General features: G+C 37.4%; 3 protein-coding genes and 1 long non-coding RNA gene across 4 annotated transcripts; 2 read left to right on the top strand and 2 right to left on the bottom strand.

Moving 5' to 3' along the window:
- Positions 1 to 239: 239 nt before the first annotated feature.
- serinc4 (serine incorporator 4) lies at positions 240 to 17,010 on the bottom strand. Its single transcript, XM_055209388.2, has 12 exons — positions 16,535 to 17,010; positions 14,594 to 14,761; positions 14,261 to 14,439; positions 14,093 to 14,172; positions 11,436 to 11,529; positions 10,753 to 10,964; positions 10,520 to 10,615; positions 5,670 to 5,796; positions 5,486 to 5,558; positions 4,909 to 4,948; positions 4,672 to 4,819; positions 240 to 2,142 (listed from the first exon to the last, which is right to left on the bottom strand). Exons 1-12 carry the CDS (start codon positions 16,598 to 16,600, stop codon positions 1,863 to 1,865), a joined length of 1,563 nt encoding a protein of 520 aa, XP_055065363.1. The 5' UTR covers positions 16,601 to 17,010; the 3' UTR covers positions 240 to 1,862.
- Positions 9,584 to 14,443, top strand: LOC129447645 (uncharacterized). Its single transcript, XR_008645529.2, has 3 exons — positions 9,584 to 9,841; positions 14,072 to 14,195; positions 14,311 to 14,443. It is a non-coding gene; the product is annotated as an uncharacterized lncRNA (long non-coding RNA).
- A 3,362-nt stretch (positions 17,011 to 20,372) lies between the features above and the next one.
- Positions 20,373 to 22,316, top strand: hypk (huntingtin interacting protein K). Its single transcript, XM_055209375.2, has 4 exons — positions 20,373 to 20,577; positions 21,598 to 21,653; positions 21,749 to 21,800; positions 21,901 to 22,316. Exons 1-4 carry the CDS (start codon positions 20,416 to 20,418, stop codon positions 21,994 to 21,996), a joined length of 366 nt encoding a protein of 121 aa, XP_055065350.1. The 5' UTR covers positions 20,373 to 20,415; the 3' UTR covers positions 21,997 to 22,316.
- mfap1 (microfibril associated protein 1) lies at positions 22,178 to 25,976 on the bottom strand. The gene is made up of 8 exons (XM_055209361.2): positions 25,755 to 25,976; positions 25,226 to 25,442; positions 25,003 to 25,135; positions 24,716 to 24,903; positions 24,275 to 24,544; positions 24,021 to 24,180; positions 23,841 to 23,930; positions 22,178 to 22,619 (listed from the first exon to the last, which is right to left on the bottom strand). The coding sequence occupies exons 1-8, from the start codon at positions 25,834 to 25,836 to the stop codon at positions 22,440 to 22,442; spliced, it is 1,320 nt and encodes a 439-aa protein (XP_055065336.1). The 5' UTR covers positions 25,837 to 25,976; the 3' UTR covers positions 22,178 to 22,439.
- Between the last annotated feature and the right edge of the window lie 79 nt (positions 25,977 to 26,055).

Here is a 26,055-nt window from a genome sequence, read left to right as displayed (position 1 = left end):
AATATGTATTTATATTTTATCAGTATTTGTAGAGGAAATTTTGATTTGATGGCTGTATAATTTTTAACGTTTTCCCATCAATATGTTTTTGATATGAAGTCTGAATGTAAAATTATTAAGTGTTTAAAGAGCACCTATTGTCCGATTCACGTTTTTAAATTTCCTTTGCTGTGTAGGTGTGTATTAGTACATGTTAACGATATGCAAAAGGTACAAACCCAAAAGTAAACGATGACGTGAGTTATCGTCTCCAACGTAAATCTCTTTTCTTGGACTACAACAAACACACGGATTGTAGGCAACAGTTTACTTCCTGGGATTGGTGATGTAAAGAAGACCGACATTTTCATAATTCCTCCCGCTTCAGACTCACAGCCTGTAAGTTAACTCCTGTTAGCATTGCATTGTGAGCGAATCTTTCAAACATGGTAAGGAGCGTCACATTTCCTGCTGACGTCAGAGGTATTCAGGCCAATCACAACGTACAGATTAGCTGGCCAATCAGGGACACAGCGCTTTTAAAATTTGTGCATTTCAGGAAGAGAGTTAAATTTGGAGCTACAAAAATTGACAGTTTGTGGAAAATAATGTGTACCATAAACCACGTGAACATGTTGTATTATACCAAATACACAAAATAATGTTGTTTTTAGCAGTGAAATAGGTGTTCTTTAAAACAAGTTTTGCTTTATCACAACATACAAGATAAGTGTGTCTATGGCAGTGGTTCTCAAACTGGGGGCCGCGAGATGGTGCCAGGGGGGCCCCAGTTTTATGACATTTTATAAAATACCTTCAATTATCATGAATTCTGTGTAATTAAACCTAAGAAAATAAGGCTACTAACCAACAGCACTACTTTGTATAACTTAATATGTTTTGTTTAATTAAAATGTAAAATTTTAGAACAGTTTTTTGTCAAAATTTTTCTTTGGAGGGGCCGCAAAGGAATGTACCATACACAAGGGGGGCCGCACGCGGAAAAAGTTTGAGAACCACTGGTCTATGGTATGCACGACCTGTTGTTTTGCTCTTTATTTTTGGTCGTTATTTTGCACATGTTCCCTTTACTCATTAGCAGACTAAAATGATTTTATTACCCTGATGTGGTTGCTAAATTATAGAACACTCATAAGCTATAGAATGTGTTTTGGCAAAAATATATTTACAAAAATAACTTATATGAGTGACATAAAACCACAAAACTAACATAAACTTGCAATCAAAGCTCAACAGGCTAGTTGTCGCTTTTTTAAGTCATTATAGCTTTTTCTCCCTGTGCCCTCTGATTGGTTAAGAGAGTGGGAGGGGCTCATCCCTAGAGCATATGGCTATTACAGCACATATATAAACCACAGATCAATGAAATAAAGCATTACACCTCTTAAAGGTGGGGTGCATGATTTTTGAAAACACTTTGGAAAAGGGAGTCGGGCCGAGTACCAAAACACACTTGTAGCCAATCAGCAGTAAGCGGCATGTCTACTAACCGACATCGTTGCCTGGGGTTGCTGAGTATGGGTGGGGCGGGTCTATCAAAAGAAGGTCCAGATTCTATTGGGGTAGGGGCGTGTTGGTTTAGGTGATTCAAATATCAACATTGGCTTTCAGAGATCATGCACCCCACCTTTAATCTATAAACATTTATATCTAAGATCATCTACACAGCAAGCTAATGTAAAATGTTAGTTTCACAAAATTTTCAAATGTCCAACTTGTCCAAAAATTGAGTTCGTTGCATATTCCTTTTGGCAATTTTTAGAACATCCCCAGGTATGCTCATACAGTCTGAAACACGGTTAATGTTTTCATGCCCATGTTAAATTGCATTCACTGTGCTGGTCATTTTAATCCTAATCGGATTAGCAGGAGCATCGGTGCTCATTATAATGTGCAGAGTTCTGGAGTGACCCATTGCCTTCGAGGTGAAAAACCGATTCACACACTACATGGCGTTGGTTGGCGGTCCGTCTCTTGATGCGGGCGCGGCGAGGGCGTTTGCGATCTGACTGGCAGTGGCACAGGGGGCCTAGGAGAAGCCACAGATAAAGAACCACACAAGCCCAGCAAGATGTCAGCTTGACCCAGAATGTGGAGTAACTCCCATGGGTGAAGGTGGTCTCCAGCACAGCGGTCTCATAACTGGAGGACATGGAATGAAAACAGTGTATTAGAAATATCTTTCATGAACCACTTGCTTAACAGATAACATTTAAAAATATACAGTACTCCTCAAAAATCTTAGAACACCATGTTGTTGTTGCAATGGTAGTGAGCATATACTGTATAATTATTTCTTGGTCTATTAGAATACAATCAGAAAACACAGGAAATTTGTTTTTTCAATTTTTTAAAATCAGCTTTTCATTTTTGTATTTAGTGTGACCTCACCATTTGGGCAATATCAGGAACCTGCAGGCTTTCTTAAAAGGTACCCCGGTTATAAACATGTGTATGGTTTAATAGATTAACACTGGGATTGGCAATATGAAAATAAAAACAGAAATGTGATAGTTTTAATAAACATGAAAAAAATATTCGGAGGCTGCCATTTTGTTTTTCATCACTATAGATGAAGTCAAATGGTTGCAATAAAACCCGTTCTATTAAAGCTACAGTGAGCTAAACATAATAAACAAGTCTTCAATCCGTAGATTATAAAATTTTATCCACGGGTCTGTTGAATGCTACATTCTGATTGGCTGAGAAATGTTCTATGGGTGTTGATTATTAATTTTCTGTAAGCCGCACACCAAACTTGACAAATGTCTTAAAAATAGGCACCAGAGCAATGTTTGTGGTAACCGTGGTATAAGCGGAATAATTGACTCCGGTCCTTTGAATTATTTGAAAATAATGCACACCTGCGGTGTAACGGCACTCCACCTTGGTGTGCATTATTTTCTTATAATTCAATGGCCGTCGTCAATTATTCCTTACATGTGAACCAGAAGATGAGAGTTATAAACACACACAGAGGGCAGGTGGTGGTATTTGGTCCGCATTTCATGTAAAATACAGCATCATGTCTGAATGGAAGATTATGAAGAATAATAAATAATAATAGGGAAAAAAAACATTGTAAAAGATCAAAATAAAGACGAGAGGTAAAAATGTGTGAGTGGAAAATAAAAAATTCTAAAATGAAAAACTATAGAAGATAGTAGTATTTACTGTAGTAAACTTCAGAACAACCATTATACGTCATTAATTTCAGAAAAAGCGAAACATAATTGCACCCTCCATAGTTTAAAATGAATATTACATGTTGTGTTTTTTTTAAATAATGAAAATATTTCATGTGTTTATATAAAAAAATTAAAGGTGCAGTGTGTAAGTTTTAGTGGCATCTAGTGGTGAGGTTGCAAATTGCAACCAACAGCTCAGTTTACAGCTCACCCCTTGCTTTTGAAACGCATAGAGAAGCTACGGTAGCTGACACGGGACAAACATGTCATTGTTGGAGACAACTTAATAAAAAAGTTTGCCTGTTAAGAGCTTCTGTAGAAACATGGCAGCACAAAATGGCAACTTCCATGTAAGGGGACCCTCGATGTAATAAAAACGTCTCATTCTAAGGTAATAAAAACATAACAGTTCATTATGAAAGGTCTTTATACACCACTGATAATATAGTTTTGTATATTATTTTGCATTTCTGTCAGGAGATTCTTTCTAAAAATTACACATTGCACCTTTAAAATGTACTAATTGTTTTTAGTTAAGAAACCTCAAACATGAATTTTAGTCTGGGAAGTCTAAACTGCCCTACAAAAGCAAAAGGCAGTAACTTTTGTTTTTTGGATAAGGTGAGTTATATTTTTGGGATATATTTTTCTGAGTTTCACACTTTTGCGAGTTAAAGGGATTCCAAAAATGAAAATTCTGTAGTTATTTTCTCACTCTCATGTTGTTCCAAACCTTTATACATTTCCAGTGTTGGGGTAACGCATTACAAGTAACGTGCATTACGTAATAATATTACTTTTCTGAAGCATTACTTTTTAAATGTACACAATAATATTTTTTTTTTTTTTAAAGTAATGCAAGTTACTTTTTTAGTTTAATTAATTAGATAAAAAAGTATGTACTGAATTAAACTAAACATAGTCAAATTATGCACTCTGTGCTTAAACGCCTGTGTGGGAACAGTTTGAGTCAGAAACTGAGATGGCAGGCCAGAGCTCAACGTTTTTGTAATGACATATACAATTTCTGAATGCCGAACTTTTCAGTCATAAAAACACATGCAAGACCTTAAAGAAATCAAGCCTCAACCAAGAAAAGGTAACGCAAAAGTAACCAAAAAGTAACGTAAGCATTACTTTCCATGAAAAGTAACTAAGTAACGCAATTAGTTTCTTTTTTGTAATGCATTACTTTTAAAAGTAACTTTCCCCAACACTGTACATTTCTTTGTTCTGATGAAAGGAAGATATTTTGAGGAATGTTTGAAACCAAACCATTCATGAGGCCCATTGACTTGCATAGTAGGAAAAAAGAATACTATGGAAGTGAATGGGGCTCATGAACAACTTTTGCCTTTGTAAGGCAGTAAGTAGACTTGAAACCAGGCCTTAGGTGTACTAATGTTTATTGTCAATCCAGTGCTTTCTACTTTGACATCCAAAGTTAATCCAAAACAGTTCAGATGACCTCATAGCAACTGACCTGAACCAATTAGTGAGGGTCATCATTACGTAGAGGGAGGCCAGAAAGAAGACGAAATGGAAGAAGAAGTAGCTGTAGGCAACACGTTGTGCTTCATTGTGGATGACCTTCTGACAGCCTTTGTTTTCATCGATGACAAACTCCTCCTCTGGATGAAGAGAAACAAAGCTGTTTCGAACATTTCAACTTTATTTAATTTCATTAACTTAGATACTGAAACTTGCAAGATTGTTTTACCATCTTCTGCCTCTGGGCAGCAGAAACAACAGCTGGCTTTCTGTCAGCGGGCAAACAGAAAGAGCTTGTCAGTGAATGACAATGTTAAAATATTTAAAGTTTGTGTAAAGTCTAATATTAAATGTGTTCCGTTTGTCACACCATAGAAAAATATGCTATTAACCACCCAGACAAATTTAAGTGATTAAAAATAAGTTATTGAAATCTTGGGGCATGTCCGCTGTTGGCTCTGAAACCACTTGTGGAAAAGCTGCTTGGCCATTTATCAATCAGAAGGCTGCAGCCTCCTAAGGTCGTATTTGTAGGCTGCATACGCTATCAAGACAATTTTAAAGTTGACTAGTGACGCCCAAATAATCCAAATAAATACATAAAAATGTGGAAACTTTGGTGTAACTACCAGTACTACATACTTTACAGCCTTTGTAATGTGTTTCGGCAATACATTTTTAATGTGTTTAGAAACAATTCCCTGAATCGACTTTACACAGACTTTAAGGGCATTTTTGCAATGTTTCTACAAGGTCTCAAAGTTCAAATCACTAAAACTACTTCAAGATATGAAAAGGAGACATACTTGGAATTCGTAGCGATAAACTTTTATCATCCAGAAAGGTCCAAAGACCTCAGCTAAGTATGAAGCCTCATTACTGAAATAGAAAATAAGTCGTTAGTTAGTTATTAACATCCCACTAAACTACTTTGTCCAATAAGAATCTTAAAAATCTTTAAAAAATTGGGATAAGATACAGGATGCCCACCATGCAAAGAGAACACAGCAGTACATGATTGCAGCCCCAATAATGGCCACAGCATTGCCTTCATTTTGAATTTCATTCCTGCTGACTTTGGGGTAGCACACTGTCATGTTGACCCCCTGATACTCCACTAAAATCACAGACAAAAACAAAGTTGTCACATTTTGCTCCTATCTAGACAGTGTTTTCAAAGCCTGAATGTGTTGCACAATTCTCCCTCAGTAGGACACACAAACATCTTTGGAGGTTTTGGAGTCATTCATGTTCTGCACATTCCTTTGAATTCAGTGCATTAAAAGCAAACAATAGATAATAGCATAGGATAAGAGTGTCACATTTACGCATTCAGTTTAGGAATTTCAATTTAACCCAAGCCATTGGCCCATTGCTGCAGGTTTATATTGCGTGTTTGTAAGAGTTCCTCTGAGATGGGATTAAACTCCCAGCATGCTTCAGGGTGCCCTGCAGTCCTTTATGATGAAGTCATGCAGCAGAGATTGAAAAGACACTAATAGTTAGAGAACATGACACGCTAATACCAACACAAACAAATGTGTAAAATTTTTTGTTTTCCATCACACTCCAGAACTACATTTTTGCTCGCTAGAAGCAACAATGCTGCAATATTAATTAATCTCACTACATATGTGACATTTGAAGTAAAAGCTCTTCATCTGATAAAATCTGGAAATTGTAATAATCATTCCGCAATCCTGACACTCAACAATGGCTGTGATCTTCTCTTTTACATTCACCAGCAGTATAACATCTGTATTTCAAACGGCCATGTGAAACACACTCAACTACATCTGTGTTGCATGCATGAGAGCTGACCTCAATCAACAGAGCTTTTCTGTCTGGAAATCTCATTCATCTTTGTCATATGTTGAGCATATACCATTCATCACCTTTGCGGTATGCCACAGATTTTCTCCAAATTTTCAGCACTAATGGATTAAATGATGTGAGATGAGGAACCTGATGGAAGACTCGCAGGATGTCTTTTGATTAATGACTTTGTGATTACAACTTGTTCGATTAAGTCTGCTGAGGGATAAATCAATTCAATTACACTTTGTCAGGACTGCACAGAGGTTGACCCTTTGACCTTATAGTTATGTTTGATTTACTGAAATAACACAGACCTGAGAGCTGATTATTTCCATGGCTTTGTGCTGACATGTATGTGGTGCTGGGAGGAACAGTAATAGTATTGCAAATTGATAATTGTGTCACTGAACCAGTTAGTGAATGTAAGTTATGTTGCAGATATTTTGAGGAATGTTTGTAACCAAACCGTTCATGACCCCACTCACTTCCGTATACTTTTTCCTACTATAGAAGTGATTGGGGCTCATTATCGGCTTGGTTTCAAACATTCCTCAAAATATTTTCCTTTGTGTTTATCAGAAAAAATAAATGTATACAGGTTTGTAACAACATGAGAGTGAGAAAATGATGACAGAATTTTCATTTTTCATTAATTTCAAGTTTCAATATCAAAAAAGTGGTTTGCTTTTAGAGAATTTACATTGATGAATGTGATATTTAGCTAAAATAAAAATTAGGATAATAAACTAGACTGCTTTAAAGTCGTCAAGAAATGGAAATATGGTCTTATTTTCACCGTGGTGACGTATATCCGAGTGAAACGGCTTCTGAAATTTAAAGGAGACATTTCAAAAGACTTTTTTAAGATGTCAAATAAATCTTTGTTGTCCCCAGAGTACATACCGGTATGTGAAGTTTTAGCTCAAAATATCATATCGATAATTTATTATAGCATGTTAAAATTGCCAAGTGTGTGCAAAAATGTGCCGTTTTGGGTGTGTCATTTAACATGCAAATGAGCTGATCTCTGTATAAAATGTAAGTGGCGTGGTTGGATAGTGCAGATTAAGGGGCGGTATTATTCAATTCTGACATCACCAGGGGAGCCAAATTTCAATGACCTATTTTTTCACATGCATGTTGAGAATGGTTTACCAAAACTAAGTTACTGGGTTCAGCTTACATTTATAGCACTTAACAATTATAGCACTTAACATGGAAAAAGTCAAATTTTCATGGTATGTCCCTTTTAAAAGAGTGGACTTGAATTTTGTCCATCGAGAAGTAACTGACTGGATTATTTGACGTTGGGTCATGTTGCTATTTGCTAATTGCCGCAATCTTTTTCCTGACCCTTCCATACCATATATCCTGAAGTAAAAAGAGATTAGGCTTCTTCGACTTCATGTGGCGCTGCAAGAACCGACAACTTGAGGACAGACTCTATTGTATGCTTTTGAACTGCTCTCGCGGTATTTTAATGTCATCCGCCAAAAAGCCTATTGTTTCGAGGAAGGGAAAAGATTTGCATTTTTGATTAAAAATTATGAAGGCACGTCAATTTAGCTCACAGATAAATCATTAAAAAACACACCACAATATTCCAAAAAATATGACATTTTTTTCATTTCAGTGCGACTTTAACAATCATGAAAAACAATTTAATGTACATTCAAAATTGGGATTTAAATTTAAACACAAAAATCTAGATAAGCCTATCACACCAAAATGTCACTAGAACAATTTCACAACCAATCTGAAGCTAAGATGCTAAATGATGTCATAAACCATTAGCTATGGTGCGTTCCATCAAGTTGTTTGAGTGAATGACGGTGTATTGGGTAACCTGGTAACCAACAGTAAACAAAACAATGTACGCGTGGAAAATGGAGACAGGACTGCATCACAATGGGGCAAGTTATTAATGTATTTGCCGTGCAGCTTGTAATTGCCAAGCTTGTAATTGAATGCTGTGCATAGAATTATGCAGACTTTTTAGGCACTAGCAGCAAGGACATTACGACGACGACGTCGAGCCCCATGGGGTAAAGACATCTCCAGCGGAAACAGCTGCTAGACGGTCAGTCCGTGGCGTTTGCATTTCCAGTGCATGGCAATATCCTTGCTGCTAGTGCCATTCCTTCTTCTGTACACACAACATTTAGTTTGGTAATTACAAGCTGCACTGCAAATAAATTAATAACTTGCCCCATTGTGACTACATGCAGTCCATTTTCCAAGCGTACCTTGTTTTGTTTACTGCTGCACGGTTACTAGGTTACCAATACCACGTTATTCGCTCAAACAACCTAGAAACGCAACTAATTCGAATTTGTTTGTTTTTCTTTTTTTTGCGAATTTTGAAAATATTTGCTTCACGTTTGGATGTAAACCCATTAATGCTAACATATTCATACTATAAAAGCCAAGCACTTCAAAGATGATTTCATGGGTTTATTCTTGTAAGAATATCTTTGATCAATAGATATCACACAATTTTTTATTTTAACCTATTTGGTGTCTTTATGCTATGGCAATGTAAAATCTCTTCAAAAAAATCTATAGAAATATGTAACAATGATTGAATATGAAGTATATGAAAGAAAAGAGCGGAGGGAGAGTAGTCTGAATTGGGTTCTAGTGCCGTGCACTAGCTCACACATTGAACTCAGCACGCCAGCCGCGAACGTTTCCAAGTCAGCGCGGATCGCATCAGTTGACGTTAGCTGAATCCGCTCCCGTCAACGTCTCATGCGAGAACACCGCATTGTGACCCACATTTACTGTGCATTCGCTCATCTAGTCAGATGATGTCCTGCAAGGACAGCGATTGGCTCTTGTCTCAGACCTTCCCCGAGGTGATTGGTTGAGTGACGAGCACTCTGTATGTAACCTCTACAGTGAGCTTCCTACCGCTCGAAAGATGACGCAAGCGAGGCGTCTCCTTATACCCTCCGTATGCAACCATACTTTACCTTAACGGTGAGAGGGAAATGGGTACCTAACGAAACATTTTAATGATACATTAACAGGTCTGTTTTACCCGACCGGGTAGGTGTATATTATAGTTGAAATTTCGTTATTAAGTGAGATTTAGGTGAAAAATAAAGAAAAGTTACTCGTTCTGACTGCCGAGATGGGTTATATGCAAATTTGCGGCCAGTGATTGGTTAACTCCCTATATTCAGGCATGCGCAGCTCGTTGAGCTAATGCAAATCTGCACAATTTGGTGTTCGGATATTAAATACCAAATAAAGTTTTGTTTATAGTCATTCAGGCGATATAAAAACAAAAAAGTCTTAACCAGGTCTGCAGTGGCTACAGTCAGTACACTTTGTTGAATGTAAGTTCTTTGTAGATTAAAAAAACACACAATATAAACAATATACACTGTTAAAAATGGTGCAGGTAAGTAAACTTTGCATTATTCAAATGTAATTGCGCATTATGCCCATCAGCTTAAAGTAGGCTATAAGTAATTTACAATATTTACTTTAAGTACCTGTAAGGCATTTTTGCTCATATAAAACAGCCTTTATAATGAAAATTATACCATTCTATGTTAGTTATCAATTTGTCTTTAATCTTTTAAATTAATGCAGCATACCTTTTATACAGGACCTCAAATAGGTTTAGCAAAATCACATCAAGACTTGTGATACATGTTATATTACACCAGCAAGAAGCACTATACTGAAAAATTCAGCTAAGACCAGCATAAGCTGGTGATCTGGTTTTAGCTGGTATTGCTGGTGTAGCAAGCTGGTCTAGCTGTGTTTTGGTCACTGTTTAAGCTGGTCTAGCTATGTTTTGGTCACCTTAGCTGACCCACCAACTTGACCAGCTTTGCCAGGGTGGGAGGAACAGCTTAAACCAGCTACTGCTGGTTTAACTACATGTGGTCGTGACTACATGCTACCAGCTTATGCTGGTCCCAGCTGGACCCTCCAATAGGGACCATATCGTTTTATATCACTCCAGATCTAAAACAGTTTAGCAAGGTGCAATCTTTCCTAGTTACCTTTCTCAGGTGGCCGGCTGGACAGGGCAGAAAAGGTCAGGTACATCACATAACAGCAAATGATGGACGCTTGCAGGAGTCCTGAGCGTGGCTGCTCTGAGAAGTAGAACAAAACCTACTGTCATCTTAAATCACGATTGCATTTTAACTACTGTATTTTGTTGCAATAAAAGATTTCTGCTTTATTGTCATCTGTGATTTAGTCAGAGGGCATAAAAAGATGCAGCACTAACTTTGTTGCACGCAGGGAGTGACTGCGATGAAAGACATGATGGCGCAGAGGGCCAGGTTTGTCCATAGCAGGCCTTTATTGAGGTGGCATCCAGCTGGGTGAGTGTAGTATTTGTACATGAAAGTGAAGGCCATTGTGGCGATGGTGTAGAAAAAGAGCGTAGCACACATGACTGCCACATACCACCTCTTATTCTCAGCTGCACCGGTTAACCTGTAAATGATAGACGGGTGGAGACAAGGTGAGGTCATTGTTGCCTCAAGTGTAAATCTAAAAAGAGGCATTCATTCACTACTGCATGTTTCTCTTGGAGAGTTTCCATACTTTAAGAGTTAGTTATCCGCTTAACAGGAAATCCTATTATGTTCATTGTGTTAAGTGCTGAAATGGCGATAAAGTCTTTTTTGAAAACATCTGGAAACATTCCGGATGTCATAAGGTGAGCAGGAGGATGAGTTTGAATGTTTGTGTGAATAAACGAGATACCAAAGAGACAAACAGGAAGGGAGTAAGAGGCAGAGATTATCAAAAACTATGTGTGGATGGTGAAATTTCATCATTCCTGAGAGGGATACAATTCAGACATTAGCCAGATGAGGTTTGCGTTTTCAGTCTAGTAATGAGTGCCTTGCTTGCTATAGTAATTATTTTGTTTTAGGTACCCACAAAATGCAGTTCCCTCACCAGTTCTTATTCCAGGTGTGTGCGAAAGCAGTGATGAGAATGAGCTGAATTAGGATGAAAGCAAAACCCCCCACCACTCCGACATAATGCCAGGCTACACAGAAAAAAAACAAAATAAAACAGAATATGTAACAATTGTAATCTTGTCTGTAAATAAAGTCTCAAAATCTAAACATGAGATTATGAGCATGAAAGTTAGATTTCACTCATTGATTTTAATCTATGACATAGTCTTACTCAGTCAATATTAAAAATATCAAGGTTATATTTTCACATACTGTTCTTTACATTATTTAGGATGATTTATGTAGAAAATAGTAAATCACAAAAATGACTTTGGCTGGGTTTTTGACACTGGGTCACAATTGATCCTATTCCATGATAGCAAGATATAGGGATGAGACTAGGGGTGCACCAACATAGATATGTATAAAGGCTAGATTTTTGGCGGCCATCTTACCACAGGCAGCTCGCTCACTCGTAGCATTGAGTTTTAATGGTGCAGGTTCTTTTACATGACCATAACTTGCTTAATTTTCTACCGATCTTTAAACGGTTTGATTTGTTATAAACGTCAAAGATGTACCTATTATACAGTCTCTCCAGAAAAACGCGATTGTGCGATCGCGCGATATATTGCATAATCAGCCAAAGTCCGCATATTTATGCGGGGCTGCATTTTTTCCAAATACAACGCACTTTCGCCGCATTAATTACATATTTCCGCGCACAAAATATGCGGGGCTTGCATGATTTCATAATCTCTGCATTTTCGTAGCAAAAACTCACATATATATTAGCAGAAAGTTGAAAAATGTTGCATTTACTTCCCAAAAGCGCAGCCGTGTCCTCTATTGCCATGGGAACGTTATGAAGTGACGTGATTATGTGACGTGAACATCATTGCAGCTTTTGCAAATTTCCGCAGTTTTTGCAAGTTCCGCAATTTTCGCAAATTCCAGCAATTCCATCGCATAAATATCCCGCATATTCCATCGCATTTTTTAAGAAAACGTGCCGCAAAATCGAGGATTTTTGCCCGCAACAATCACAAAAAAACTCGAAACCAAACCATTTGAAAATTGGTAGAAAATTTAGCAAGTTATGGTCATTTAAAAGAACCTTAACCATTAAAACTCAATTCTACGAGTGAGCGAGCTGCCTGTGGTAAGATGGCTGCCAGGTGATGATGTTATGCTGCGTTTACACCAACCGCAGTATAGGCGTTAAGCGCGAGTGATTTCAATGTTAAGTCAATGTGAAGACGCGTTGACGTGCGTCTGGAGGTCCCGCGGCGCAAATTGAGTGTTGTGCGCGGTACGCGTGAATGGTGCTTTTTGTGCATTTTGTGATTGACGCGAATTGCCGGCTGACGCCCGAGTTGAAAAATTTGAACTTTGGCGGAATTTCGCGCCGCGTTAACCAATCAGGAGCCTGCTTGCTGCTGTGGAGGCAGTCCCACCCGGAGTCACTCATTCAACCTGAAGGAACGCTTGATATTGTCCATAAGCAGTCACCCAGAGCTATACGACACAAGTTCTTATTTCTATAGAGACAGGAATAAAAAGGACCTCTCTTGGAAGAGTGTCAGTGAGGACATCGGGCAACCTGGTAAGTTGTAAATACACCCTACCCCCTATAGTAAGGTTACCAAATACAAACTGGTAACTCTCTCGATAAATGCACAATCAACATCAGTCATCTTGCAAACAGACAACTGCATAGCACTTGCCCCTCTCACAAATGCTTGCCTATGACGCGCGTCAAATGCTTGCTTTTTCCGCGCATCTATTTTGCTCTACACACACAAATGCATTCAAACTGTTCAAGCGGCAAACTAGGCGCGGTAGACACGATTTTGACGCCTGAAACGCAGTTGGTGTAAACGCAGCATAACACATCTTGTCTTTATACATATCTATGTACACCAATATATTTGCCGATGATGCTTGCTATGCTTCTCAATGAATTACAGTGAAATGCCGCTACATCCAAAAGCCAGAGGGCGCTCTCGTGCAGAAGTTCAATATGCTCTGCAGACGAAGAACCATACACACGCAGATATCACACGCAGCTCCAGTAAATGTCTTTTGGATATATTTATATTGCTCTTCTTCAAATCTTTTCAGGTATTTTCATGATAATAAAGAATATGTATAATCATAATGTTTGACGAGTTTGCTTTTTGAAATGCATGTTATAAACGACTCAAACTAACAGTGATTACAGATCAATAAGGACTTAACGTTACTGATCAAAAGCCGTATTACATGAAATAGCTGTGAATAATATCGTCTGTGTGATTCAGAATAGTTTTCGGCCACGTATTATTAGTGTATATCGGCATTTATCGGTGCACCCCTAAATGAGACCTACTTAAAGCATCTAAACCCAGAAAGTACATGGACATTATAGAAGATTTATCATATTTGAAACAAGTGAAATCCAGCCATAATGAGATTTACTGTACATTCTGTAAATCTGTGCTGTTGCCGCTTGTAAAATGATCAGTGTGTTTATAGTGACACCTGGGGGTTGTATATGATGATGAAAAAATAGCTACTACCACATTAGATGTAGATTATTTGCTAGAAAAATCACAATGTTTTGATCAATTCACTTTAATTTACTTTCAGATTTGAAGGTGATCAGCTCACCATGCACAAAGGATTCTGTGGGAATAAAGAAGGCAGCAGCTATCATTCCAAGCAAGGTGATGAACTTCAGAAACCAGAACCTAAGTGAAGATATGGAGAATAGGTTTGTGTTATTTTATATCTATCTATAGTAGTGTGATATTGGCATCATAAAATAGAATCACTGACCCATTGTGGATAAGCGCTCTAAAATCCTGACTGGATTTTACATCAATCAGAAAGATTGCCATCATCAAGTAGAAACAAGCTGTGCCAAAGCACACCCTGTAGACAGCCGAGTACCCCACCAACATCTGACAGTTCCCTCCACCGTGAGCCTCATCGCAGACCACATTAAAGAAAGGCACCTGAGGAAGAGTGAGGTCTGTTAGGACATTTCTGTATGGTGCAGATTAGGCTGGCAAATTGACTGTTTACAAAATCAGCATTAGGAGTAGGATGGGGGAATAAAAACCAGCTGTAGCCTATATAGCGAGAAGAAATGTCTTATAGGAAACTTACATTCTCTCTCACTGCCTCTGAGACCGTCTTAGACAGCATGAGACATGAAACAGTGCAGGCCAGGATGTGGAATAAAGTGTACATGATCCGTGTGCTGGATGATGATTTGATGGGTGGGCAGAAAGAGCAGCACAACGAACATGGTGCCGGACCACAACAACAGCATACCTGTCCAAAAAAAAAAACAGACCAGTTGAGTGAACTATAAAGGGAAGATGCTATGTCTCTGATAGCTTCAGAGAACCAGGTCTTGATCTGAGTTTAGGGAGGGTATGATATTAATCTAGATCACTCAAAGCATCTGGATTTTTCTAATGGATCAGGACTGGATGATGTCCAGGCATGTTTTATCCTTGGCTAAACCCAGAAACCTAGATTGGGCTAAAAATCTACAGATTAACAATTCATGTCATACATAGTGGATCTGGAAATATCTAACAGCATGTGCTTTAATAAAAAAACATAGCCTTTCAGAAATGTGTAACACTGCATTAATTCCATATCCTGACATAATTTAAAGCTATGTGGACAAGCACAGAATCTAAAAAAACTTTAAAGCCATTAAATTATAAAACAATTCATAATATTTCAATATAATTCATTATATTTTCATAATATTTATTTATAGTTTCAAATATATTAAGAAGTCCAAACTTTTTGTAATGTAGCACTTATATTGCAAAATCCACTTTTACAATGTGTTTGGACATAAATGTGTGCTAGCAGTGTGTGAACACAACCACCCACTCCTATTTTAATCCCCATTAAACCAGAGTCTCATTAGATATGCTGTTTTGATTCTCTTGATAATGTGATGTCACACTGACAAAGCCCCGCCAATGAGCCACTAACTGACTGGTTAATTTTACCCAAAAGGAATTCATAATATGTATCTTAACACGTTGTAGCACTTATAGCTAAAGATACTATTGTTCCAGACTGTATTTACATGAATCAGATTTATTTTTACCCAAAAAGCAGTACCTCATTTGCATTTAAAGGTACACACATGAAAACTTTTTTGCACCCACCTAAATAGCATTTTGGACATGCTATAACAATTAATGTTTTATTAACGTAGTTTGGGAGGAACACGTCAAAATAAGCTACTCAAGTGTCACCAGCTGTCTACAATCAGTAGTCAACATATCTACCCAATCAGCATGAAGGCAAGCTCATATATATAACACAGTCAAACTCACCTAAGGATTTTTAGAAATCGTAAAATTTACCCTGTACGATTCAGACAGTCAAGCTTATCATTGCATTGTATTTGACAACACCCTCAGATGCATTTATGCATAGGAAATTATGCAAATAGGTAAATAGTGCAAATATTATTTTTTTTTTGGAGAATTTTTGTTGGAGAATTAGAAATAACTAAATTAGGAATGAAAACATTTAATCAAAAGTGTACAAAAATTACAAGGAGCCTTGCTGTTTCTGTTTTTGGCAAGCATGTCTCAGAAGGAACCATAAATAAAACATATATAAGCAATTTGTATGTTTATACACTGGATATAACTTTAAAATTCATATTGTAGTTTCAAAAGAAAGCTCTTAATAAATGTTTTAATATAATAATAGAGAGGCTGAAACAACACTGACACACAACACTGAAGGCTAATGATGGTAGACTGAGTCATTCATACTCTTAATAGTATTTGACACGAAGCACTTTCCATGATGTTCATGTTTCACTTTCTCATGCGAAAAAATACTATATGACCAATAATGAGGCATTTTAATATTGTAATTAATTACCTTCTTGTCATTTTTTCCAACTATAAATAGCGAATATTTCATACTTTGAGTATAAAAGTCTCAAGTCTCAATTCCCGACAGAAGTAACAATCAGGTCAGGAAAAAATAGTGTTATTCCAAAATACTTGGAATGACATTCTCATCTCTCCCTTCACTTTAAAATGAATTTGCTCTCACCTGATAAGCCACCATGTTCAGGAAATAGCTGTAGACACCGCTGTTGTGTAAAGCTTCAGTTGACATAGCTTATATTTGACTATCAACAAAATTCCTATGAGAAATTATAATGTCCTATTATATATTTGGGATGCTGCACAAACAGTGGGAGGGCGCTCAGGTTTGCATTAAATGGTCCTCATCAAGTTTCTCCCATCAGCCAACAGCAGACATTGCTCTATGCACCCCCAACCGTACATCCTCATATTCCTCTTGTGGAAACTTTCTAACAGTCTTTCCATATCCTATGTGCTGCCTGGGAACATTAAATGGTGCCAGCAGAGCGTGTGAGCAAGGGTGGATGCCCAGTTGCCCTCCCTACAGTCGCCTCTACTCAACCAACAAGATTAGGCAACAGGAGGATGGGTTGGGGGGGAGCCAGGTTATCCCATCTGTCCCTCCCTTCCCCCAGCCACTCACTTTACAATATCAATAGGGCCATAGGAGCATCACGATTGCTTTCTAATCGGTTCAAATCAATAATGTTATTACATGCTTTATTATGATTTTATGGTAAGGATAGAAATTAGGTAAAAAAAAAGTTCATTTTGGATAACCCGTTTCTAACACCTTAGGAACCACTCAGTCACCTGACTTGCATATAATCCAATCTTTATGCCTTAACCCAGAAACAGGATAAAGAGAGAATTGAATGAATGGGTTGTTCAGAGGAATGCACATGCAGAGTGGATCCCACATTGTCCAGACTCCATGCAAACATAGCTGTACACATCTCTGTATACTGCATAAAACAACACAATTTTTATTAAGGCATACTGGACATAACAAGTCTGCACAAACTGTTTTAGTAATGCAATAAAAGTGTATCGTGTATAATGTGTGATGCCACTCATAAACAAGCTGCATTATGATGAGTTGTTATGCAGTATGCTCAGTAACTCTATATTTGGGTCAGTGTGTATGCGTGAGGATGTGTGCCGGGATTATCCTGGAGTTTTTAGCCCTCATCTCAGTCTGGGTGACCTTCTCTACCATAGTGTGACACATTAATCCAGACAGCAGAGTCTCGGCCATCTTCTGATAAAAATGATCACAGTTATGCAGTGAACTACACATCATTTCTGAGATATTTGCTTGTCTAATTTCAAATGTCTGCATCATATAAGGTAAAACCTTTAGTGTTGAGCTAAACATCAAGCTTTGGGTGTTGTTTGTAAAACTACTGGGACAGGAAATGTTACTTTACACTTATCATGATCAGTCATTTAACATAAAAACATGAATTATGACAGCCATCTGCAATATGTTTCTACCAACTAATGCTTGTATGACTGGTGAAATAATAAAAAAAGTCTCTAAAATCCATAAGTGAATGAATTGCATGGTCAGATGCTAAAGCAGAATTGTGCTTTGCCTAGACACTTAAAGTTAATTCCAGTCTGGAGTAATACACAAACTATTGACAGTCGAGCAGCCAAAACTGTCATTAGCACAATGTTATAATGTCAAAGGAACGCAGTTACCAGAGTGGGAGTACATCAAAATATTAACAATGTCATTTTTAAACAAATATGTTTGCTAAAACTAACCGCATCAACAAATGAATCTAAGTCAGTTTAATTTAGGAACTTTAATCCTTGCTCAGCTAAATCACACAGCCATAAACTTTTCTAAACCAATTAGTCTGTTACAGAGTGTATGCTCAATGGGTTTCTAATCTCCGCCTCATAATGAAACATCTACAATGACAAGAGGTCTTTCACTCAGTAATTGGGGGCCTTGTGTGAGAGAAAGACAGTAACACACTGTTTGATAAAAATCACTCGACTTGAAACATTTGATCTGTATTTTTTAAAGGGCTTAGTTATAACTCTAGTTATAAACAACTTTACAAAGCATATAAAATACAAATGCACAGAAATGCTTAAAATAAATTGTGCCTTTCTTAACACTTATGTTTCAGCGTGGCTTTACGGACAATAAAGTGTGAACATTTAATAATACTGAATGCATGAACCCAAACATGTCCCTTTTTGTCTACTTTACTAATTTTACAGCCACAATTCAAGCTCACTGAATTGTGCTGTCCTAATAGATAGGCAAATTTCCGAATTGCTAAGAGCACACACAGTTCTACCATCAAAAGCTTACTTGGGCCCAGCAACAGCGACAACACATTGATCCGGCTGTCGGAGGTCCAGATGTTCAATCATATAAGAGAATAAAAAGATGATTAACGATGGGGAAAGGCTTCCTGTGAAACCGTTGTACCATTCCTCAAAGTTCTGAGAACACACGAAGAGTGGAGCAGGTGCTGTACTTCAGGTGTATTCAGAAAACACTTTCTTTTTGATAAGCTGATTATTTAGTTGAGTGGAGGCACGTAGTAATAGTGTAGGTTTAAGTATTTGCCATCAGTAAACCTATTAAGGGACAAAAATAGGAGTGTGAACGTTTTTTAACCTGCAGTAGACATAAACAACACCTGCCTCTCTGTAATGTTGTAAATAATTGTATTCTAAACTTTTTTTGTTATAATAAAAGAAAGGCAATACAGACGAATCTAAACAAGAAATTTTTTTTGATGCTAAGCTTTTGATATTTAAAAATGTCTTGTTCTTTAGGTTTGTGATTATAATCAAAATCATTTCATTCAACATTATCATTTCATAATGTAAATGCTATATGTCTATACAATAGATCTGATCAGCTCAGAGACCTCTTCTGGAGGAGGCAACTTAAACCCCAGACATAAACAAAAGCATGTATACAAATTCAATTTATGTTTGACATTTCTTTATTAACATTGTGAACATACATTTTTGTTCAAATCTCACAAATCTTTCCATATTGCTTTATACAATAAGGTGACTAGATTTTGCAAATAAAAACATGTCCTAGTACAGTAGTTAAAATATAATTGAAATCTCATTTGTTTATCTACGAATAAAAAAAAATAGGGACAAAACCTTTTTTGGACGTTTTTGTCTTTTTATTGTTGTTGGTTTTCTAATTCAATTAGAAATTTTTGTTATCCTTTTTACAATAAACACATATGACATTAAGTGTCATCAAAGTTACTACTCCAGCTGATTTTATAGCATTTGTAAACGTCAAAGAGATGGAATAATGCAAAATGTACACAAAACAGTACCACGTTGTGATCAGTTCACTTCATTGGTTTATAACTTTAATTTAACATGAGTAGTTTTGATAACTTGATTGATGATAACTTGACGCGCAATCAAGTAATCGGTGTTGCTAGCAGCCCCCTCTGCTGGTGAAAATAATCATTACATGGCTGCTCCGGTCTGGTACTCCGAGTCCGCAGGCTTAGTATAAATGTAGACCGGGCTTTTCAGTGTATTTGCTGGTTGTTTAGGAGGTGGACGGACATTCCCGGGGACAGCTCCAGCCAGGGTCAGAACACAAAAAACGGGGGCAAAAATTTACAATTGCATGTAAAACAGCTTGACAGAAACTTAAGACACTCTACCCATCTTCTTCATGTACTAGAGGTTACTCTTTAATGCCAAGATTATGAAATTATCTATCTATTAAATGACTACATGTAAATTATGTCTAATAAAATATGTAACATTATACATTTATTTATAAGGAAAGGAGTCATCACATAAAAAGAACGCCTGGATAAAGAAGAAAATGTGGTGGCAACTTTAATGCTACTAAAAAGATGAATAAGAAGCATACATGTATTATAGTTTATCCACATTATAAATATTCTATCAACAGATATACATTTTGGCACAACACTGGTTATTTTCTTCCCAAACACACGTGATCACTACTGTGCGTTACATTGATCTCAGTCCGAAAGTTTACATCGGTCTTTTGAGTTCCGGGTGCTCGAGGAAGCGAACATGGCGGCTGAGGGAGATGTAGATTTGGACTTGGAGGCTGATGAAAACTGCACAGGAAAACCAATAGAGAAGCCCCGAAAACACGACAGCGGTGCTGCTGATTTGGAGAAAGTTACCGACTATGCTGAGGAGAAAGAAATATCCAGCTCGGATCTGGAAACGGCAAGTATCAGAAGCTAACGAGGCTAGGTTGGTTAGCTGATAACCATGTGCATTTATGAGCAGACAGTATTGCTTCTGTAAAAAGGTAGGTTAATATAATATCATATTATTTTTAATCATGTGACATTTCAACAGTTAACTTGCTAGTTAACTAAAAAGTGAGATCTTAAGAGTCAGTTATTTGATACATAAATCATTCATTGGATTTCACCATCTTTTTGTCCATTTATTCTTAATATTGCCTAGTAACATAAAAGACATTTTGAAGTGTGAATATGTACTAATGTCTTAAAGGGATAGTTCACCTAAAAATGAAAGTTCTGTCATCATTTACTCACCGTCAAATTGTTCCCAACCTGTATACATTTCTTTGTTCTGTTGAACACAAAAGAAGATATTTTGAGCGATGTTTGTAACCAAACTGTTGACTTCCATAGTATTTTGTTTTCCTACTATGTAAGTCAGTGGTGCTCCTGCTTGATTACAAATATCTTCCTTTGTGTTCAGCAGAACTTTTTGAAACACCTTAAGGATGAGTAAATGACACAATTTTCATTTTTGGGTAAACTATCCCTTTAAAGGGGACATATCATATAAAATCTGACTTAAGTGCTATAATTGGGTGTCCAGTGCTTCTATCAACCCAGAAAATGTGATAAAGAACAAGCCACTTACTTAAACCCTTCTCTGCAAGCATGTGAAAAAATAGCTCATTTGGAATTTGTTTCCCCTTGTGATGTCAGAATGGGACAATACCAAACAATCTGCACTGTCCAACCACGGTACTGCCATTTAGTGCAGAGATCAGCTCATTTGCATTTAAAACGACACACCCAAAATGGCACATTTTTGCTCACACCTACAAAGTGGCAATTTCAATATGTTATAATAAATTATGATGTTTTGAGCTAAAACTTCACATACGTACTTTGGAAACACCAAAGATTTATTTGACATCTTAAAGTCCCCTTTAATTGTTCATGTGTATTGATTGAGAGATGTGCATGTCTGTATTTAAAGGCCATGTCCGTGATTGGAGACAGAAGATCCAGAGAGCAGAAAGCAAAACAGGAAAGGTGAGAAATGTTGATACTTAATCATTCTGTTCAATGCTTCAGTATTTAACTGTTAAGAAATAACCATGACAAGTTTCCTTTTTACACATCTACAGAGAAAAAGAATTAGCCAAAGTAACAATAAAGAAAGAAGACGTGGAGCTCATTGTACGTAGACTTTTTGCAGTTGTTTTCACTTCACTTTTTTCATGAATGCATATCATCGTGTAAATGCTGAAGTAAATATACATGCTAATGTCTTTAACAGATGGGAGAGATGGAGATATCCAGAGCACTGGCAGAGCGCAGTCTAAGGGAACACATGGGCAATGTAGTTGAAGCATTGGTAGCACTGACCAACTAACTGAATTTGGCTGATTTAAGAAGTATTGGCACATCGAACTGTTTTCCTTACTGTCATGACCATTTTCCTTTTACTTTCACACTATATCTGTAATAAATTAACTTTTTAACAGTACAACTTGTGTACCTACCTGAATTTATCAAACGCTTATTTTGTTGCTAATACATTTAAAACAGACACATTTTCATCATAGTAATTTAATTTATTACCATAAAACAAAAGTTTTTTCTTTACAAAAAGTGGAACTAAAGACTAGACTCTGTACACAAAGTGAAACATGTACACAATTCAAATGCAATAAAGGTTTGTTGTCTTTGTTATTGGGGTTTTTCCAACAACAGCCCAAAGAAATGGTCAAGCAAAGGTACTGTAGGAGGAAAAAATTTAAAAACTGTCCCAAGTTCGAGCTAAATTTGCTCTTGGATCCCAAGCATATAAAGGGTTCATGTCTTCCTCTTATGCACTGTTGGACGATCAAACACATCTCTTACACCCGCTGCCTTCTGTTTGAAGAACTTGCTGTTTTGAGCGCTCTCCTGAGCCCAAGCAGAATCGAATGAAGTGGTGTCCTGATCCACCAAATGTGTGTATTTTGTACGCCCAGAACGTCCAAAGTTTTTGACCTACAAACATATTAAATGATTAGTTTAATTGTGTGTATGCATGGTTACTTAAATGATAGAGTGCTTGATTTTAAGATCTGCCAATTGGCAATAACTACTGGATTAAAATGGTCAATTACAATCACTAGAGCAGGGGTTTTTAAACTGTGGGTCACACAAAGTCGCTATCCAGTTGATGAATTACAGTACATAAAAACAGTTTAGTCTAATTAATGACTAGCAATGATATACCATAAATTATTTTTATATTTCCCTTTTAAAAAAAACGGTTGGTAGGTCCCAGGATAGATTATACCCATTTGAGTGGGCTGCAAAATGAAATGTTTGGGAACCACTGCACTAGAGGATATGTTCAACTTTTCTTCCATTACAATTAAGAAATACCATAACATGATATGTTTTAAAGGATTAGTCAATTTTCTAAAAAAAATCCAGATAATTTACACACCACCATGTCATCCAAAATGATGTCTTTCTTTCTTTCTTTTTTTATGGACCCCAATACTTAGCCGTTTTAGTGCAGTTGACAATTGCGGTTTCAAAGGACTCGGAACGGTCTCAAACGGGGTATAAGGGTCTTATCTAGCAAAACAATTGTCAATTTTTGGCAAGAAAAATAAAAAATATGCACTTCCTCCGGTCCTGTGATGCGCCAGCGCGTCATCACGCAAGAGGTCACGGATGACGTATCGAAACTACACCTCAGTGTTTACAAGTGTAGAAAACGACGTTGTTGTATGTCAAATAATACTAATTAATGTCTTTGTGTCAGTTTATTGTTTAAAATGGTCCGCAACTGTGCGTTTCATATATGCAACATGTGACCTTTTGATGTCATTACGCAATTACGTGAGGTCCCGCTGGCTCGTCACACAGCCGGAGGAAGAAGAGAAGTCGTGGGTTAGAAGTGCATATTTTTTATTTTTCTTGCCAAAAATGACAATTGACTCACTAGATAAGACCCTTATTCCTTGTTTGAGACCATTTAGAGTCCTTTGAAACCACAATTTTAAACTGCATTAAAACTGTTAAGTGTTGGGGTCCATTAAAATGAGAAAAATCCTGGAATGTTTTCCCCAAAAAAATAATTTCTTCTCGACTGAACGGGGAGAGACATCGGCATTTTGGATGACATGGTGGTGTGTGGATTGTCTGGATTTTTTTTTTGAGAGAATTGACTAATCCTTTAAGAACAATACAGTGCACGCTTTCAGTACTGACCTGCATGACTTTGGGCAAGATTGTTTTGTTGAAGTGATCCTCGAGGGTTGGAGCACTAAAGTCTCTCTTGAAGACATCCTGTTCTTGATCCTGCAGAAAAGATCAGACATGAAAAATAAATAAACTGGATATGATGTTGATGACGATGATGTCTAAAAGTGATAGTGTCTCATTGCGCACCAAGAAGAAAGCTCCTCTGTGATAGTACTTCTGCAGAAACTTATATTTGCCCTTGGATGCTTTGTTGGTGACAACTTTTCCATTGTTGCGCAGTTCTGCTCTGCGTTCCTCCTCTGTAAGATTGTGAAATCTCTCGATTTCAGCTTTCTCTTTCTCCATTCTGCAAGTTAATGTCACATAACATCATAAATTGCATTTCTATACTAAGGTGATGGGTAATGTAAAAATTCCCAATCCAAAAATGAACTACTCACGTTTCTCTGGCTTCTCTGTCTCTCTTAATGCGCTTAAGTTCTCTTACTTTCCAGGCCTCATACTCTTCCTCCTCATTTTCTCCATCTGTGTCTAGAGCATCAAGTGCAGCAAGCGTACGTTTGTTCTCCTCAAACTCTTTCTTGGCCTCCTCCTCTACAATTTTCAGTGTGTACCGTCGTCTCTCTTCGGCTTGTTTTTTGGCCTCTGCTTCTAGTTCTTTCTGCTTCTGCTCTTCAGCCTCTCGTTCTGCAACTGTCACTCGGTCCTTCCTAATTAGCCACATTAACCATACGGATTAAGTCACAAATTTATTACACTGTAACGAATACAAACAAAGATGGGGAAAAAGGGTATGCATTACTACATAAGGTCTGTTTTTGTGGTACAAAACTATTCTGGTTTAAATAGACAAGATATTCACTGTTGACGAAGGAACTCACTTGCGGATGAACACAGGTTTTAACCGAGGCTCCGTTTCATCCTCGCTGTCTGTGTACTCCTCGTACTCTGACTCCGATTCAGACTCCTCTCCAGATTTTCCCTCCTCCTCCACGTCCATGATCTCCATTTCCTCATTCTTCCTCTCTTGTGCACGCTGTCGCATCATGGCTCGCCTTCTTTCAATTTCCTATGCAGAAGACCATGTTTTTGTTAGCTAATTTTATAAATACATTTATAAAGTCAATAAGATGTTGCCTAAATCCCCAAAATGTAAATTGGAACCTACTTCATCATCAACTTCCTCCTCTTCTTCATCTTCACTGCTCTCCTCTCGCTCAGGGTGCCAGGTTCCTTCATCGGAGTCCTCGCTGCTTTGAGCAATCAGCTCTGGCTCTGCTATTTGCCTGTGTCTCGCAAGTCTATGGGAGAAACAAATACAGCTTCCTTGTACAAAAACATATATATGGCAGCATAACTCAGAAAGCGTTATGTAGGTGGATTAGCTATACCTTTCTTCAGCATCTTCTGACACTCGATTCATGAGACGTCGAAGACGAGGATCTGACGATTCATCTTCTTCAACTTCCATCTCGGGTTCAGCCTCTTTACCTTTCTTAACAAACTGGAAATCCTCTTCTTCTTCATCCGAGGACTCCATAGGGGCATAGTCTGGACGCTTTCCCGACACATATCGCTTCACTTTTACCTTCTCCATAGAAATTTCACCTTTAAATTACAAACATATATGTTAAACAATTATAATTTGCTATTGCATCATGTTATCTCATACATACTGCTGCCCCTTTACATGACTGTAAACAGTATGTGTGTTGTGTAGAAACAGATGCAAAATACTGTATTTTCACGTTGCAAATACGATCACTACAAACAACATATAGGAAAATATAAGGTCAAAAGTAAGCATAATAAAGTATTTTAACACAGACTACATGTGTTATATCAGGAGTTTATTGATATTCAAGCGAAATATCTTGTCAATACATGCTAATAATCAAAGCTAACGGATGCAACAAATACCTTTATCATTTCGAATCGGCACAGCTCCCGCCGTCGACTGAATCGGCGGCTGCTTGGAGTTCAAAGCATTTGCTCCTGACATTTTTAGACCGCTCACACGGGTACTGCTACAAAATAAAAAGCCTTTTCAAAAAGAAATTCTGTTTACAGTGCTTTATCCACGAACATGGACGTCCTGCAATATTACGTCAACGTGTTACCGTGCGTTCAAAGTGTCCCCTGGAAACACTCCCCCGCTTTTAATAGTTCCCACTTACTTTTTTCTGTTCAAGCATTTTCATTGCTTTCGTTTTTTATTCTA

The sequence above is a fragment of the Misgurnus anguillicaudatus genome, chromosome 21 (genome assembly GCF_027580225.2).
Source record: "Misgurnus anguillicaudatus chromosome 21, ASM2758022v2, whole genome shotgun sequence".
Lineage (NCBI taxonomy): Eukaryota > Metazoa > Chordata > Actinopteri > Cypriniformes > Cobitidae > Misgurnus > Misgurnus anguillicaudatus.
The sequence above is the reverse complement of the archived record's forward strand: the minus strand, read 5'-3'. Positions and strand labels throughout refer to the sequence as shown.